At 46.5% G+C, this 18874-nt stretch overlaps 1 protein-coding gene across 2 annotated transcripts in view; it reads left to right on the top strand.

Moving 5' to 3' along the window:
- The window catches only part of NPLOC4 (NPL4 homolog, ubiquitin recognition factor), a 56134-nt gene that overhangs the window by 9635 nt on the left and 27625 nt on the right, over positions 1–18874 (top strand). For both annotated transcript variants that reach the window (XM_079903591.1, XM_079903590.1), the window contains exons 3-9: positions 1570–1682; positions 6157–6333; positions 8352–8400; positions 9124–9218; positions 11395–11518; positions 13831–14010; positions 17175–17261. In XM_079903591.1, the coding sequence (XP_079759717.1) occupies positions 1570–1682; positions 6157–6333; positions 8352–8400; positions 9124–9218; positions 11395–11518; positions 13831–14010; positions 17175–17261 (825 nt within the window). The remainder of the gene's footprint in view (positions 1–1569; positions 1683–6156; positions 6334–8351; positions 8401–9123; positions 9219–11394; positions 11519–13830; positions 14011–17174; positions 17262–18874) is intronic.

Genomic DNA, 18874 nt, shown 5'->3' on the forward strand with positions numbered 1-18874 from the left:
GCTCTAGAACACAGGCCCAGTAGTTGTGGCGCACAGGCTTAGTTGTTCTGCAGCATGTGGGATCTTCCCGGATCAGGGCTCGAAACCGTGTCTCCTGCATTGGCAGGCGGATTCTTTTTTTTTTTTTTTTTGGCGGTACGCGGGCCTCTGACTGTTGTGGCCTCTTCCGTTGCGGAGCACAGGCTCCGGATGCGCAGGCTCGGCGGCCATGGCTCACTGGCCCAGCCGCTCCACGGCATGTGGGATCTTCCCGGACCGGGGCACGAACCCCTGTCCCCTGCATCGGCAGGCGGACTCTCAACCACTGCGCCACCAGGGAAGCCTGGTAGGCGGATTCTTAACCACTGCGCCACCAGGAAAGGCCCTATAGATACTTTCAATCATTTTTTTAATCAGAAAGTACTGTTAGTACATAAAGTTAATCTTTAAACTCGTGTTTTCCTTACAGTAAATAAATTCTAGGTTTTATCAATAATTCCTTGTTAAAGGGCAAATCAATCATAGGTAAAAAGCAGCAGGTAGAACAAGGTATAAAATGGGGGGAGGGGGTGAGCCTTTGGGTGCCTCAGGGACATGCGGCTCCTCCCTGGTCCTGTTCCTGACCTGTGGTTGTTGCTCTGTCAGGATTCTCCTGGCAATTCTGTGATGGTTTCCTACTGTGTGATTTGGAGTTCTTACCTTTGTGTGTCCTCTGCGTCGGAGTTTCTGTCTGGTGTTGTTCAGCCTGAAGGACATCCTCTGGCATTTATTGTGGTGGAGGCTACGGGCAACAGGTGCCCTTGGGTCTTGTCAACCTGAGAACGTTTTCATTTTGCCCTTTTATTTGAAGGGTATTTTCTCCAGATGGAGAATTCTGAGTTGACAGATGTTTATTCCTGCCTCAGCACTTTAAAGATGTTGTTCCATTGTCTTCTGGTCTCCATTGATCTTTGGATTTTAGCAGTGTGATGATGACATGCCCAGGCGTAGTTTTCTCTTTATTTATCCTACTTTGGTTTTGCTGAACTTCCTGGATTTGTTACTTTTATGTTTTTCATCAAATTTGAGGGTTTTGGCCATTCTTTCTTCAAATGTTTTTCAGTCCTAGCCTTATTCTCTTCAACTGAGGATCATTTGATATTGTCCCAGGGGTTCCTAAGACTGTTCATTTTTCTTTCAAATCTCTGTCTTCAGATTATTTGGCTTCTGTTAACTCATCTTTAATTAACTTTGTTTTTGTCATCTCCCTTCTGATGATAAGCCCACCCAGTGAATTTTCTATTTCAGTTATTGTGTTTTTCAGTTGTAGAATTTTTGTTTGATTCTATTTTATCATTTCTATTTCTCTGCCAAGATTCCCTGTCTTTTCTTTGTTTAACTGTACTCTGATGATCCTAAAAGTCAAGCTCCAGATCTGACCCTTCTCTTGGCCCCAGACTCAAATTTCCTCATGAGAGAGCAAAATAACAAGAGAAATTTGGTTAATGAGGAGCAGTTTCTAAACTCACTAGTAATGTCTGATATATATGTGGTCAGGGTAGTGAGACTTCAATATTTTATTAAATCTCTGTTGTTTGGGTCTTGTTTTAGGTCGCAAAGGAGTTTGGCTTCCAAAATAACGGCTTCTCAGTTTACATCAATAGAAACAAGACTGGAGAAATAACAGCGTCATCTAACAAATCCCTCAACCTGCTGAAGATCAAGTGAGTGCCCGAGGGGAGAGGGCGGGGAGTAGGGAGGGCATGCTGGCACCAGTTACCCGCCTGAGGTTGCTTAGTTCTCTCCTTTTTCCTTCTCATGCTACTGTGATTACGGTCCTGAACGCAGACCAAAGTGCAGGTGACTGTGCTTCTTGCCAGGTGTTTGGCAGCCATGCTGAATCTGTAGTTACTGTTGAGCCGGTTTGATTGACTTGCGGAATTCGGGGATGTGTGTCACGAGAAGGAGTTATGGTCCTGGGTTGTGTGTGCACCTGCACACTCAGCTGCTTCACTGCGGAGAAGGACCTTGAATGTAGCTCTGTGCGTCGTTCTGCCTCAGGACCTGCTTGGTAGGTTGGGGGGCTGGCAGTACTGTGGCCTGTTGCCCACGCTGTATTTCTTGCTGGCAGGACACCCTGGAGTGCCTTAGAATTGATGGGTAATGTCAGAAGGAGTTTCTAGGTTGCAGAGACCTCTTCCTGCATCCCACTGCCTGTTTTTCTAGTTTTATGGGAGCACAGCCACATTCATTCATTTATGTGTTTTCATGCTACAAGGGCAGGGCTGAGTGATTGTGACAGAGACTGTATGGTCTGCAAAGCCGAAAACGTTTACTATTTGGCCCTTTACAGAAGAGGTTTGCTGACTCCTGTCTGAACTGCCTGGGCACACCTCACGTATCAGTGAGCAGAACCCTTCAAGTCATCTTAATCCTCAGACAGAGGGCAGGGAATTCTCCCATGGGGCTACAAGCAGCCTGGCTGCTGTAGCCACTGCCTGAGGGTTGGGCTGGGCTTTGCTGGCACTTGGCTGTGTGCCTTTTACCAGTCAGAATAATAGGCTATTTTGGCAGTTTGGTCATTTTTAGGTTCACAGCTAGTATATCAAGGGGGGAAAAATACAATTTCAGCATTAATTTATTTGTTCTTCAACAAATATTCGCTCGGTACCTGCTCTTTGCCTGCCGCTGTGATGATGTAAAGCCTTTCCCTGTTTACGTTCGTTTCCAGTGGGTGAGGGTCATCTTTCCTCCCAGCTTGCAAAGGGTTTTTGCATCTTGAGAATCACTTCCTATGGGCGTTACTCGGGTTTGGACTCACACCCAACACTCACTGGCGGTGTGCCTGGGAAGTCACCTAACCTCACTGGGCCTCACCACCCTTGTCTGCAAGGGGGTGGCGATGCCTCCTCCACATGGTTGTCCGGTGCCTGCACATGATGAGCACTGCAGGGGTGGCAGCTGTGTGTCTAAGCTATTCTGATGACTGGATGCCAGAAACGGGGGCTGCAGAGTGAAACACCCTGTCTACCTGAGGTGTGGTCACAGTTGGATGGCATGTCTTTCTGGATTATCCTAGAGCATGTCTTTCCAGTGATAGTTGTGATGCTTGTTGAGCAGCACAAGCCCAAACTTGAGAACCTTGTCCTGTCACCGCTCGAGAGTTACTGACCATGTCTGTAAGAGTGTGGTCACCTTGAGCTCCTTGTGGGTTTCACTCCACTACCTCTGCTTCCATTGTCGCAGTTCAGCTGGCTGTTATAATTCTCTTGTTCATTTGTAGGTTCTTTTTTTCTCCTCTGGCTGCTTTTAAGATCTTCTGTTTGTCTTGGGGTCCTGTGGTTTCTGTTTGACCTGTCCAGGTGTGGATTCCTAGTTGGTTGGTTGGTTGGTTTAATGCTATCTGATGTAAGATGTGTTTTCTGTATCTGCAGGTTAGGTCTAGAAAATTCTTGGCCATTATCTCTTTATTTTTTTTTAAGATATTTTATTTAATTTATTTTTATATTTTGTTTATTTATTTATTTGGCTGCGTCAGGTCTTAGCTGCGACACATGGGATCTTCGTTGCAGCACACAGGCTTCTGTCTCTAGTTGTGGCATGCAAGCTCAGTAGTTGCAGCACGCAGGCTCTAGAGCACGTTGGCTTATTAGTTGCCCCGCAGCACGTGGGATCTTAGTTCCCCAACCACGGATCGAACCTGCATCCCCTGTATTGGGAGGCGGATTCTTAACCACTGGACCACCAGGAAAGTCCACATTATATCTAAATATTACCTCTCCCCCATTCTCTCTATTATTTCAGTGATTACGTTTTTTACTTTTTTCTGTTTAATTCTGTTTGATTCCTTTCAGCCCTGGCTGTTAGGTCATGTGCTCGCAGGGGCTCCTTCCCAGCTCCTGCTGTGCTCTCACCCTGACCCCCAGGCTTCCAGTGAAGACTGCTGGGTTCCCTGGAGGCTCTGCCTTGGCCTATCACACACCGGATGCTTCCCTCTCGGGTCTTGAGGAGTCTGGGGTCTGTCTGCCCCGAGTGAATTCAGGGTTTGTGAGGATCCTTTCACACTGTTGCTGTTGTTGTCTAGCCTGTCCCTAAGCAGGGGATTTGGGAAGAACTGCCGAGTCTGCAGCCCCTCTGCCCACTCTCCGAGCCCCTTGTCATTGCGGATAGTCTCTTGTTGCTTGTACTCCTTTTGTTCCGTTTCCAGCTAGCATTCCATACGTAAGTTTATATTCTTTGTCTTGAATTCCACACCTGAAGTCCTTGGCTGTCTAAATCTTTTGATTGTTGTCTGCCCTCTGTTGCTCCCAGTGGCTTGTTTCTCTTTTATGTTTGGTGACTTTTATTTGAGAGCTTATATTTGGCCAATCTTGGTCTTAGGGGGCCCTGAAAGATTGGGGTTGGTGACTTTTCTGCGGAGAAGCCATTTGCTTCTCTCGGCACAAGGGGGCGTCATGGGCCCAGCACTTGAGTTAATTTCTGTCTGGTTTCCTGAACCAAGTAGCATCCCTGATTTTACCCCGGACACATGGCGGAGCAGGCCTTTGGTTACAGACTTCTCAGCAGTGATTTTTTCCCCTACAGCATAGTGGATGGAGGCAGACAGGATTCCTCCTTGATTCCTGTTTTTAACTGGTGGGTTTTTCCCAGCGGTTGAGACATCCTTCAGACATCTGGCTTTGTGTGGCATTTCAGGTTCAGCAGCTCGCTTTGGGCAGGCAGGCTCAAGGCCTCGTCTCTCGTGGCCCAGACAGTGGCTATAAGCCAAGCTCAGGGTTCCCATAATGGGCTGGCCGGAGGTTCCTTCACTATTCTTATTTGAGCTGCTGTGGGTTTTTGGACCCTTGGGGAAACTCTTTTCTTTAGAGCTCCACAGTGCATTTTAGAGGATATTTGTTAAAACTGATGTAGCATTTGAGCCATGTATCCTGAAGCTGGAGGGTGTTTAGGAATATCTCATTTGCTGTTAGAAACAAATCTTCAATTACAAGTTGGTGATTTTATCACCCTAAATTATGGGAGGGAAAAGAGGGGCGAGCAGACCCGTTGAAGAGCTGCAGCCCAGCCTCCTGCTGTCCCAGCTGTGGTACCTGCTCCTATTCTCTCCGTTTGTTGATTGGGGGCTGCAGGCAGTTCTTTCAGTCTTTCTTCCTGTATGTGCATCTTGTTGAGAGCAGTGAAATACTTGCTTGGTGGTGGTGCTACAGCTTTTCCTCCTGTACTGGTGTTGAACACGCTGAGTGTCTCGGGACCTGCAGTGCTCCCAGGTGGGGACTGTTCACCCATACCGGCGGGGTGGCAGTCAGGCTCTGGCAAAGTCAGTGGTGGGTCTGACAGTGGAAGGACGCCATTTACATTGAAAATGATCGAAAACCAAATATTGTCCTTTGCACTGTGAATCATGGCAGCCTTTGTGGAAAGCAGTACGTCAGTGGCTTTAGGAACAAACAAAACTCCTGAGGTCTAACGGGCCCTCTCCCAGAAATCCACCCTACGGCCGGGAGACCGTGCGACTGCCCGTCTCTGGGCGTTTCCGCGGTGGGGCCTGTGGTGGCAGTCCCACAGGGAGCCATGTCCGTCATGCGGGGAGCAGCAAAGCGTATTGTGAGGCAACTTCACTGCAGAACGTTGATTAGACGTAGACCGTGTTTGGAGGGATTATGAGAGAACAGCAAATGCAGAAAATGTGTCTCTTATCATCTCAGGTTTGTATATCAGTGACGTGTGTTATGTACACATGTATTTGTGAACGTAGAGAAAGCAGGTATGTCCCAGGCAAGTAAATGGGGGGCAGCTGAAGAGAAGGCCAGGGAACGAATGAGGGAAAGTGGGAGCTAAGCAGAGAAGGAAGAGGGAGGGGGCCATGCAGCTCCAGTGTCAGCTATGATTTTGTGTGTTCTTTGTGGAACCAGGTGCGTGTATGCGTGTGCAGCATAGATGGCGCAGCGTGGTTGTAAGGAAGTTATGTTACAGTCCAGAGAGCCTGCTGCTGACCTTCATGGGGGAAGAGGCATAGGGGAGGTGGGAAAAGAGAACTCTGGTCTCTTAAAATTGGAAGCCTCATTGTTTAGGCCTGCAGGGTGGTTGATGTTGCTGTTTGCAGGTTTCAGAGGTTCTCACACCTGAGTTGATCTTCTGTGCAGCTCAGGTTGTGAAGAAAGGAAGGCGGCCTCTACTTAACATTTGTCATTTGAACAGGCATGGAGATTTGTTGTTCCTGTTTCCCTCGAGCCTTGCTGGACCGTCGTCTGAGATGGAGACATCGGCCCCACTGGGGTTAAAGGCCTGTGGTGCTCCCAATGTGGTGGAAGATGAGATCGACCAGTACCTCAGCAGGCAGGACGGGAAGATCTACAGGAGCCGTGACCCACAGCTGTAAGTGCCTGCGGGGCCACAGTGTCAGTGAAGTGAAATGTCTGTAACGTGCCCTGATAAAGAAATGTAAGTTTTGAGTTTGACCATCTATTTTCAGATTACATCTCACTTCAAGCTGTTCTGTGAGCTTTTTCTCATTGTTTGAATCTCAAAGTATGCTCCACGTGTACTTTATTATTATTATTATTTAAAATACACTGTGATTGTCTTTTTTTTTAATTAATCAGTTTTTACTTTTGGCTGCGTTGGGTCTTCGTTGCTGCATGTGGGCTTTCTCTAGTTGTGGCGAGCGGGGGCTGCTCTTTGTTGCCGTGCGCAGGCTTCTTACTGCAGCGGCCTCTCTTGTTGCGGAGCACAGGCTCTAGGTGCACGGGCTTCAGTAGTTGTGGCACGCGGGCTCTAGAGCATAGGTTAAGTAGTTGTGGCATCAGGGCTTAGTTGCTTCGCGGCATCCCGGACCAGGGCTCGAACCTGTGTCCCCTGCACTGGCAGGCGGGTTCTTAACCACTGCGCCACCAGGTAAGCCCCACATGTAGTTTAAAATTTTCCAAGTGTTGAGAACTAAGAGTTCTAAGAAGTCCTCACCGTGGTGTTCCCCTGAGACACGTGCATGTGCAGAGTGGGCTTTAGCAAGTGTGACAGGGTGGAGGGGGTGGTACCTGGGCACCTGCTGGTGCAGGTCCTTGTTCACGTTGTCTCATTTAACTTTAGTGGAGGAATCTCAACCTTCCATATTCAGTACACTCTTTCCGTTCTTCTAGGGAACACTTCATTTGCTGAAGGTGCTGCTCCTTCTTTGAATATTCACTTTTCACCAAGGATTGTATAAAATGCTTATGCTTGTATACATTTGTTTATTATAGATTTTTTGCAGTTCTTTTTAAGGAAACTGTTTAGAAACATCTGAGTTCACACTCAATGATGTAAAATTGTCTGAGCGAAGATTGTCTCTTCAGTGGAGTCTTTGTAACTGCATCACCCTGTAATCAAGACATTGAGATACTGGGATTCCACATGCTGCATTAGTGACCTGTATGTCTCAGATCAAAGGGCCCCAGATTGTTCTGAGCTGCAGTTGGCGTGGAGCCACTCTGTGGCTGTGGCCATCAACTGGCTCTCTGCCCCCATTTGTGTTCTTCCCAGGGACCCAGTGCCACTCCTACCCCGATCCGTGTTTGTGAGGCCTCATTAGGAATCTTTTTGAGTGTGCACGTGCCTGTGCGTGCATCACCTGTAAGAGTCTGCCTGTTGGGAGACTCAGGCCCTTTCTTCTCTGAAATATAGAATGCGGTGCACCTAGGAGTTCTGACCCCATGTGAACAGTGCTGTGACTGAGCCTGTTGGCGCCTGAACGCATCTCCACTGTCCTACTATGCACAGACTGAAACCCACAGAGCCAAGCGTTATTTTCATGCTTTTTTCCAAAATATGCATGAAGTGGGTGTTTTCCACACTTTAGCTATTTATGTACCATTCTCAGGGTTTTTTTTTTACATCTTTATTGGAGTATAATTGCTTTACAATGGTGTGTTAGTTTCTGCTTTATAACAAAGTGAATCAGTTATACATATACATGTTCCCATATCTCTTCCCTCTTGCGTCTCTCTGCTTCCCACCCTCCCTGTCCCACCCCTCCAGGCGGTCACAAAGCACCGAGCTGATCTCCCATTCTCAGGGTTTTTGCCATGTCTATGTACCAACTTTCTTAGTCTTTACCAAACGTTTTTATTTAAATTGACTTTAAATCCATTCAGTTTTGCTTTTAGTTTGTGGTAATATCCATGAAATCAGTTAATATCCATGAAATCACAGGTTTGGTGCACTGGTCGGTGTTTTCTAATACACACCAAAATATTAAACCATTAAAAACTGTTCACCACATACCATTTCAGATAATTTCATGTGGATGGGGAAGTACTTTATTAGGTATGATGTGCCTTTTAAGTATCAACATTCAGGGAGGCAGCAGCAGAAGAGCAGTGTGCTGACACTGTGCGTTTCTCTTCCCTGTGCTCTAGGTGCCGACATGGGCCTCTGGGGAAGTGCGTGCACTGCGTTCCTCTAGAGGTGAGAGTCCGAGTAGAGTGAGTTCCCAGAGCCGTCTTGACACTTCCCCTAAGTCCCTGGGCTGGGTCAGAGTGGTTCAAGGAAGTTACCTATTTATTGCCCTGGGCCTCATATTCCCACTAGTGCAGGCTGCACTGAGAGGATGAGCCTTTATTTATGGGAGTGACCTTCTGGGTGGATTATGAACGGCTGGGACATGGGTATTGCTGTGATAAAGGGGCAGCATTTACACTGGGCTCCCTGGACAGTCCTTTTAAAACCTGACACAAAGCCGGGCCTGGCGGTTTTCATGCTCATCATTGTTTTGATTTACTCTACCCTGCATCTCACGTCTCCTCTACTGATTTGTCGTGGTGAGGTTGAGAGTTACCACAATAATGCCGACTGGTGACTGGTTGACACTGAATTTACGGCAGGAAGGCCAACCTGATTTTCTTCATGAGGCTCCTCTTGCTTCATCTTGTGGCTTTTTTTTTTTGCAAAATTTACCTGATATTTATTTGACTTAGAGCATTTTGTGTTTAATAGAGATTCATTTCAATCTTGAAAAGATAACTGGTACACAGAGAAGAACTTGGTTCTGACTTAGAACGATAGTGAGGACCCATCACCAGTTCCCCCTCACTGCCTGCCCACCCGCCTCGGGGTTTGGCGGGTGGAGGCTGCGACCGCGACCGCGACCCCAGCGGCGAGTGCATGACTGTTGACTGTGTGTTTTGGCAGCCTTTCGACGAGGACTACCTAAATCACCTGGAGCCTCCCGTGAAGCACATGTCCTTCCACGCCTACATCCGGAAGCTGACCGGAGGGGCCGACAAGTAAGCGGCCTGAGGGCAGGGGGCGGCACCCATGTGGCTTTGGGGCACAGAGTTCGTTTTCTCTCTCTGGCACGTGTTGCTTAAAGCCCCTGGGCATATGAGTGAGAAAAGTAAAGATCAAAGTCTGGGCATGAAGTCTTTGTATTCGTGAATCTTGTCCTGATTCTAAAAGAGAAACAAGTCGGGGGAGACTCTGGTCCCTGCTGTAATCCACAGTGCACAGTGCATGGGCAGAGGCCAAGCAGGCAGAGGCCAGGCTGTGGAGGCCCAGGGGCACCCCGCTGACCTTCCTTCGGGTATGCGGTACCCTGGCAACTTAGTTGTTTCTGAACCTGGATGAGATAAGGCGTGATGGTGGTCAGTCTTCTGTCTGTGGAGTCTGCCCTTTGCCCTGGAAGCTGCCTCTTTATCAACTCAATTTCACAGCTGTAGCGGGGCTGAGGCGGTGGCGCTGTCCATGGCTTGGCCTCTGGTGCCTCAGCATTGTTGTCCGCAGGCTCGGCCAGGCGGGCAGCGTGGGTGGGGTTGGGCAGTGGGGGCAGCTGTCTCTTGGCTCTTAGAGCATGCTGTGACAGTGGCAAGCTGAGAGCAGTTTGATTTCTTTTAAACTACGTCAGGTACTTGCCTGTGCAACCCCCTTCTGTTGATATGCTCACCTCACCAGAAAGTAACGGACTTCTTACTGTGATTTTATGATTCCTATCCATGCAGGGAGAGGAGACGGTGGCTGAACCCGAGTCAGCAACATTTTGTGAAGAATGTCATGTTGGCCTGCTCGTAGTTTTTCTCTGACAACCCGCTAACATCCTAAAATGACTTTTAAAAAAAGTTAGACCAGGAAAAAAAAGATCCCACCAGAAGCCCATTTTTGCCCACTTGTGGGGTAAGCTCTGGAGCTGTCTTGACCAGAGCATGAGTGTGCTGGGACCTGTCTGCCTTTTGTCCGTCTAGGTCAAGGGCTCACTTGTTGCTGTTGTTAACGTGCAGCCTAGGTGGCAGTCATTGCTTCCCAGGTGCCATCGTTCCAGCATGCCGCTGGCTTGTGAGGACAGGACTATTCACTGGACCATTTGTGAACGGGAAAGTGGCAGAGGGTGAAGTCACTTGTGCAGGCTCACCCCAAGTCCACAGTGGGGCCCAGGACATCCTCACTGACCAAAAGCAGAGTGAAGATATCTTTGTTATGTATCCTAATCAGGTTTTTTCTATGAATAAGAATTTTATACAGAAGTCTAAGTACTAGACTCATAAAGTAAATGTTTCTGATAAATTGATGGAACTTGAAAAGAACTTCATTTTCTGTCAATGGCATAGGTTAGATCTAGATATTTAGCAGTACTGTTGAAAATCTTATGCGGTACATATATACAATGGAATATTACTCAGCCATAGAAAGGAACGGAATTGGGTCATTTGTAGAGATGTGGATGGACCTTAGAGTGTCATACAGAGTGAAGTAAGCCAGAAAGAGAAAAACAAATATCATATATTAACGCATATATGTGGAATCTAGAAAAATGGTACACATGAACCTATTTGCAGGGCAGGAATAGAGACGCAGACATAGAGAACAGACATGTGGACACGGGGACGGGGAGTGTGGGACAAATTGGGAGATTAGTTTTGACATAAATACACTACCACGTGTAAAATAAATAGTGGGAACCTGCCGTATAGCACAGGGAGCTCAGCTCAGTTCTCTGTGACGACCTAGATGGGTGGAATGGGGGTGTGGGAGGGAGGTCCAAGAGGGAGGGGATATAGGTATACATATACATATATATGTAGTATATATGTGTATGCATATATACGTATATACATATATGTACATTCACTTCATTGTACAGTAGAAGCTAACACAACATTGTAAAGCAACTACAATTTAAAAAAAAAGAAAAAGGAAAAAAAATCTTCATAGATGTCAGTGGTAGTGAAAATTAAAACTGCTTTTATTGGAAAATAGTTTTGTATTCTTGTACAGTCTAGTGTACAGGACAGAAGCTACAACACCATTAGAATAAGTTTTAGCACATTTTCCCTGCTGTGGATACCACGTGCTTAGCTCCTGAGAACTCCCTTCAGGAAGTGTAAGATACCTGACATTTTATTTCCAGCCTCCTGCTACACTTTTCACCATTGTAATGTTTAATTAATTAAGTTGCCTTTTCTTTTTCAGGGGGAAATTTGTTGCCCTGGAGAACATCAGTTGCAAGATTAAATCAGGGTGTGAAGGACACCTTCCGTGGCCTAATGGCATCTGTACTAAGTGCCAGCCAAGTGCCATCACTCTGAATAGACAGGTGAGATGTTCGCTGTATCCATCTAGATGCAGAAAGCAGTAGATTTGTGTTCATGGCTGAGGAGTGAAAATGTCTGGAAAAGCCCCTCCTTGGAAAGGAGCTGCTGGTAGCAGTGTGAGTTACATGGGGCAGAGTCTCGGGTATTTTGGGGCTGATTGATTGACCCTTTTATGGAAATCATACACTGAGGACATTATTTGTAAGATCTCTAGCTCTTTCAAGCATAGAGGGGAGCCTTCAGTTTTCTGTTTTGTTGGCTTGTGTGGAGGCAGAATTTACTTGGCGACTGTTTAAAATGCTCAGTGGTTGTGACTTTACCTTTTAAGAAACTGCGGCTCTGGAAGTTGGTAGTTGAACAGAACTGCCCTGGGACCACCTCAGGGCATCTGTCCAGGCCAGGTTAAGAAGGGGGCTGGACTCAGGAAGGAGCGAAAAAAGAATCAGGGAAAACTGTGTGCAGTTATTCTGGCTTTTTCCACTCTTATTGTCCAGCCCTCCAAAAATAACCCTCCTCATCTTTCCCCTGCCACTGCCAGCCCATGTTTAGCTCCTTAGAATTCCATCCCTCCTTAACTGTTTGAGCACCTTTCTTCCCTTTCTTTCTCTCCTTCCCTCCATCCATCCCTCCCTCCCTCCCATTCTCTTCTTTCCTTCCTTCCTCCCTTCCTTCCTTTCTGTTTATTTTGGCTGCATTGGGTCTTCGTTGCTGTGCATGGTCTCTAGTTGTAGCGAGTGGGGGCTACTCTTCGTTGCCGTATGTGGGCTTCTCATTGCGGTGGCTTCTCTTGTTGCAGAGCACGGGCTCTAGGCACGCGGGCTTCAGTAGTTGCAGCATGTGGGCTTCAGTAGTTGTGGTCCTTGGGCTCTAGGGTGTGCAGGCTCAGTAGCTGTGGCACACGGGCTTAGATGCTCCGTGGCATGTGGGATCTTCCCGGACCAGAGATTGAACCCCTGTCCCCTGCATTGGCAGGTGGATTCTTAACCACTGCACCATCAGGGAACTCCCCTCCATTTTTTTTAAAATTTTGTTTTAATTTTTTTTGGCCGCGCTGCACGGCATGCAGGATCTCAGTTCCCCAACTAGGGATCGAACCCTCGCTCTCTGCAGTGGAAGCGCAGAGTCTTAACTGCTGGACCGCCAGGGAATTCCCCGTCTCTCTTTCTTTGTGTCTTAATTTCTTTTTGAAAACTTTTTTTTTGACCTAGAGATTGTGAAAACCTGCGTTTTAGGCAAAATCCCAGTAAGATTAATTTGAATTAATTTAATGAGAGTCCCACCCCTACCCCTCCCACCCACTAGAATCTGAAGTCGTCTTAAGGGCATAGCACATTCTTTTTTTTTTTTGGCCACCCCGTGTGGCATGCAGGATCTTAGTTCTCCAACCAGGGATCGAACCTGTGTCCACTGCATTGGGAGCGCAGAGTCTTAACCACTGGACTGCCAAGGAAGTCCCGAGAGTACATTCTTTTTTTAAAAAAAAATAATAAATTTATTTATTTATTTATTGGCTGCGTTGGGTCTTCATTGCTGTACGCAGGCTTTCTCTTGTTGCAGAGACTGGGGGCTATTCTTCATTGTGGTGCGCAGGCTTCTCATTGCGGTGGCTTCTCTTGTTGTGGAGCACGGGCTCTAGGCGCGTGGGCTTCAGTAGTTGTGGTGCATGGGCTTAAGTTGGTCCACGGCATGTGGGATCTTCCCTGACCAGGGCTCGAAGCCATGTCCCCTGCATTGGCAGGCGGATTCTTAACCATTGTGCCATCAGGGAAGCCCCCGAGAGTACATTCTTAAAGTAAGTGTGTGTGTGTGTGTGTGTGTGTGTGTGTGTGTGTGTGTGTGTGTGTGTGTGTGTGTGTGTGTGTGTGTGTGTGTGTGTTTTAAAAAGCTAGGTAAGGGCTTCCCTGATGGCGCAGTGGTTAAGAGCCCACCTGCCGATGCAGGGGACACGGGTTCGAGACCTGGTCGGGGAAGATCCCACATGCCGCGGAGCAACTAAGCCCGCAAACCACAGCTACTGAAGCCCGCGCACCTAGAGCCCGTGCTCTGCAACGAGAGAAGCCACTGCAATGAGAAACCACAGCTACTGAAGCCACTGTGCACCGCAATGAAGAGTAGCCCCCACTCGCTGCAACCAGAGAAAGCCCGTGCGCAGCAACAAAGACCCGACACAGCCAAAAATAAAATAAAATAAATAAATTTTGAAAAAAAAAAAAAAGGTAGGTAAAAGATACTTGTGAACAGTTTGTGATAAAATAGTAAATTATTTATTTTTGATGGAGTGTTTTAATTTAGCCCATTGTTGTTAACTCTACAGAAATACAGACATGTGGACAACATCATGTTTGAGAATCATACAGTTGCTGACCGCTTCCTTGACTTCTGGAGGAAGACAGGGAACCAGCACTTCGGGTACTTGTATGGACGGTACACGGAGCACAAAGACATTCCTCTTGGTATCAGGGCTGAAGTGGCTGCGATTTATGAACCTCCTCAGGTAGATGTGAACAGGATTTGCTGTCTACGGGTCTCTGTATTGCTTTGTTTTGAAGGCTGTATGGGAGCCCTTTCAGGTTGCATGCTGCTTCTCTTACTGTATCATTTGCCCAGTCTATCTCTCTCTCTATACACACACACACACAGTATTTATTTTCTGAATTATTGGAAAGTAAGATCATGGCCCCTAAATATTTCAGTGTATATTTCCAAAGAATAAGGACACGTTCTCATATAACAAGTACACTGAGCAACTTAAGTAAATTGAACTTCGATACAATATTTTTATCTAATCTGCCATCTTATTCAACTTTTGTCAGTTCCCCCAAAAGTGTCATACAGTTGCCCTCTCTCTTCTGCTTCTGTATCTCCTCTGTCCATGCCTACAATCAGCTGTCCCAGGATTTATGGAATTAGAGTCACAAAATTACTCAAGTTCTTTATCTTATGCCACACATGTAACTGTCTTAATAACAATATCAAAATTACCACCAGTGTAGGACTGAAAACAGTTCAAGATTGTTTTGGTGGGAGGGGAGGGCCCCTAGGGTATATCCCACTAGGGACCAGCAGTTGGTTACTGTGTTTTAAAGTCACTTGGAAGATCTTCCCTGTATGATTACGTCACCAACGAGTTACACGTTTACGTTCATTTGCTTTATTTTCAGTATTTAGGGATTGGATTTACGTATATATTTTTTATTTATTTATTAAATAGATTTACTTATTATTATTATTATTACTTATTTATTTATTTATTTATGGCTGCGTTGGGTCTTCGTTGCCGTGCGCGGGCTTTCTCTAGTTGTGGCGAGCGGGGGCTGCTCTTCGTTGCAATGCGCAACCGCTTCTCATTGCGGTGGCCTCTCTTGTTGCGGAGCATGGGCTCTAGGCGCGCGGGCTTTGGTAGTTGTGGTGCGTGGGCTCAGTAGTTGTGGCTCGTGGGCTCTAGAGCACAGGCTAAGGAGTTGTGGCTCACGGGTTTAGTTGCTCTGTGGCATGTGGGATCTTCCCGGACCAGGGCTCAAACCCGTGTCCCCTGCATTGGCAGGCGGATTCTTAACCACTGCGCCACCAGGGAAGCCCATATATATTTTTTAATTTGTATAATTATGTAAAATGTTTATATGGTTGTATAGTATATATTATATAAAATATTTATTTTGTCTTATAGTATATAAGTTTACTACAAAAGTGAAGATTGGAACTGTATTGCATCCTGGTTCATGATGTGCTGAGGTAGTTGGGGGAGGGTCTTGTGCCTGCAGGTGACTGTGATGTAAAAACACAAAAACATGGTGCGCTGAGGCATGGCCAGAGGGGTGAATGGAACACAGTAAATGTTAGTGGCTGAATTTGGTGGTGGGATATCGGTGTTCACTGTAAATTCTTTAACCTTTGCTGTATGTCTGAAATTTTTTATTTAAAAAAATGTTGGAAAAGTAAAAAAAAACTGCACATTTGCAAAGTGAGGTCTACAAACAACGTCTTCCCCTTCATCTAATTTCCTCCCTCTCCTACAGGTAGCCCCCACTTTAAGCAGTTTTTGGCTTAGATCTCTAAAGTTTGAATTTTTTTTACCATAAGCAGATATACAGATATTTCACACTATCCCCTCCTTTGTCTCTGGGTGGGCACCACGCCGTATACAGGTGTGTCACCTGTGCCATGTTCTGGAGATCTCACCGTGACTGGTCTACTTTTTAAATAAACTAGGGTCTGAAACTGCAGGCCTTGTGGCCACTGGCTGGTGTGCAGGTGTGTGGCTCCTGCACAGATGCTGTTTCTTCCCTGGCTGTATTTATACAGATTGTGTGTCATCTACTCCTTGGATATTCTCATTATTTACTGAGAGCTACAGATGAAATGTTTGACCAGGCCTTTTATGATGGTTCACTTCCAGGGAGACGTGAGATGGCAGTAGATGCTCACCCAGAGACCCTGCTTGTCTGACTCTTTGGGCACTGAGTGTGCTCTGTCAGTGGGAGCTGCTTTTGGAAGCACAAGACATTCCAATTCAGTTTTGAGGAGGGTCCTTTCATGAAGCATTTCAACAGTTCTGTTAAGAGTATGATTGAACAAAAATCGGAACAGAAGCCTCTGGTGTCCAGACTACTAACAACATCATCAGAGCTCCCAAATTGGGGATCTTGGAGGTTGAAACACTTGACCTCTAATAACCTCCAGCTCATTAGAAGTTGAAGCTCATGCTGCCACATGTCATGAAACAAAATCCTTAGGTTTGTTCTGAGTTTGTGCTTTGACCTGTGCTCTGGAGGTATTAATGATCTCCATATGGGTCATACCCAGCAACATAAAGTTCTTTTGTTATTTTGCCAGGATTTGACTAATTTACAAGGATATACCCAATTAGTATAACTCAATTTGGAATTACCTTCACTTTCATAATCTGTAGCCGGGTCTTCTGCTCAGTATGATGCTTAGCTTTATGAGCTGCATTTCAGTGCAGATTAAAGATTTCAGCAAGCTTTGTCCACTGCAGGAAGTGGGATCCTGTGGCCAGTGTAGGTTGCATGTGAGCCAGCCCAAGCCCCCCGCCACTGCCCCAAGCTGAGGGCTCTGCCCACCGGGTCAGCAGGTTACCGATTTCAGGTGTCCTATCCTTGGCTTAGGGTGTGTGTATCTGTTGTACTCTCTCACTCTGCCATGCCTGTGAAGCTAAGCACTGTCCCTGCAGGAGCTGCATACGAATTTTCAAAGACTGTTTTTTGGGAACGAACGTTACCTTACAGCTCTAATCTTACCTAATCTAGCCAAGCCTATTTGGAGTGAAAACTATTTATCCAAGGGAGTTTTGAAACTAACTTCTATCCCCAATGAAGGAACCTTAAGGTGTAGAGAGCCTTCCCTAGTCCTAAACAACCACATGTTTCATGTGGAGCTGCTGACATGAACCAGCCTGAATACAGCCTCTTCATGTTCTCTAAACCTTGATTAAAAGCAAAGCACAGCCCTAGACGGGAAGAGCCTGGAGGGCTTGGCCTGTGTTATCTGGTTGAGCTTTTCCCGCTGCCTTAACTCTCCTTTTTGGCAAGGGGGAGACCGGTGCTCCTTTGTGACACCTGAGCCAGAAATGGAACAGAGCTGCTGTGCTGCTTTTCTGAACCCCTCCTCTAAGTACATCTCTCTTTAATACCCCCACAGATTGGTACACAGAATAGCTTGGAGCTTCTTGAAGACCCAAAGGCTGAGGTGGTTGATGAAATTGCTGCCAAACTTGGCTTGAGGAAGGTACTGATTCTCTTGGCCTTGAGGGAGGCGCCCCGGCTCTGTGTTGGGGACATCTAGGTGGGTGGTATGGCCAGACCTGGTCTGGGACTGAACTCCCAACTGCACAAGGTCAGGTGCAGGCCTGGCACGTTTTGAAACCTTGCTCGTGTTTATTGGGTGCCCAAAAAAGGATCCCAGTGCAGGGACTGTTATATTTAAATCCACCAGACATACTTCTTAAGGATTGCCTCAAAGTGGGGGAGGAAAGAAGCAGCAGGAGCAAGACCCCTACTTCCTGCCGGAGGGGACCTTGACGCCAGGCTCTTAAGGCACATCCTCCTAGGTGTGAGCTCTCCCTTCACGTGTCTGTTTGCGCTCATCGTTTTCTGTCCCCCACACTTGGAGTTTCTCGTGGTCCCTCTTCAATCCTCATTGAACCTCCTGTTTATAATTGAGCCATCTGAGCGTGTAAGCCTTCTTAGTTTTCCTGGGCAGTTAGAAGACAGAAGAATTTTCTTTTTGAGTCTCATGATCTAGTTTATCTCACATCTTTGGTTAAGTTCCTAGGAACTATAAAGATGGCGTTTTATAGATAATGTTGAACTGTGAATTTGAACACATCTTAGGAATTCACTCTTAGTAGCTATGTAAGTTTTATCCTTTATTTCCTAATCAATTTAGACAGTGAGAAATAAACTCCCTACAGATAAACAGGGAAGACTGGAAATGTGCCTTATAACCCAGGAATGCTGCGGAACAAAGTCACTGTATCGTTTTAAGAACAAAAAAGTCCTGTTGTTTCTAACAAGGAGTCAGCATCATGATTTAGGGGCATGTTTTGGTTTAAATTCTGGAATTTTCTCGTGTTCAAAAGAGAAATCAGTGTCCCTGATTTTTTTTGCCTATGTTTGTTATAAATGTTTGGTCATGATAATCATAATTAGAAGATCTTGAAGTTACTTAAATGCCTTTCTCCAAACACTGGTTCCTTAGCCCTAATTTATCTCAGCTTGATTTTGGTTCTGCTTTATTTACTGCTGAGTTACATTTATCCTTTAAGTCTCATTTTCTCCATTGCCATCCTCCTCGGGGGTTTTGTTCATTTGGGCATTTTTAAAGAAAATGAAAGTCTCCAGATTTGCCTGGTCATGTCTGCAGGAGATGGAATTGAAGAGTTTCATGTCAGGGTTGTGCTAGAGAGGGTCACAAGCACCAGATCACTTCTCCGAAGGGCAGAAGTGGGTGTGTGTCTGGATTCCAGCCCTGCTCTTAGACCTCCCAGCCAGGTTCTGGTTCAGGAATGGTAATCAGCTGCGAGGTTCATGGGCACAGGAAGGCCAGGGATCACAGAGCACACAGACAGGCACTGTTGCTGTAGCAGGACGTGCCAGGGAGGCTGACCCTGCCCCAAGCCCTGGGACTGGCGTTTCAGATCCGTGTACCCTCAGATGCTTCCCTTAGCCCCACACCGGAGCTTAGAGGAGCAGCTGCGCAGTCTCCGTTCTATCATTCTTTTTTATTTTACATGCATTCTCTGGGGAGTATGTTTTCCTGTCTTACGGAGAAAGCCCTAGTATCTGAAGTGGCATTGTCTTTATTTGCTTGCTTGTTCTCTGTCTTCCTCTCTGGAGTGT

This window comes from Stenella coeruleoalba, assembly GCF_951394435.1.
Source record: "Stenella coeruleoalba genome assembly, chromosome: 19".
In the NCBI taxonomy this organism is placed as follows: domain Eukaryota; kingdom Metazoa; phylum Chordata; class Mammalia; order Artiodactyla; family Delphinidae; genus Stenella; species Stenella coeruleoalba.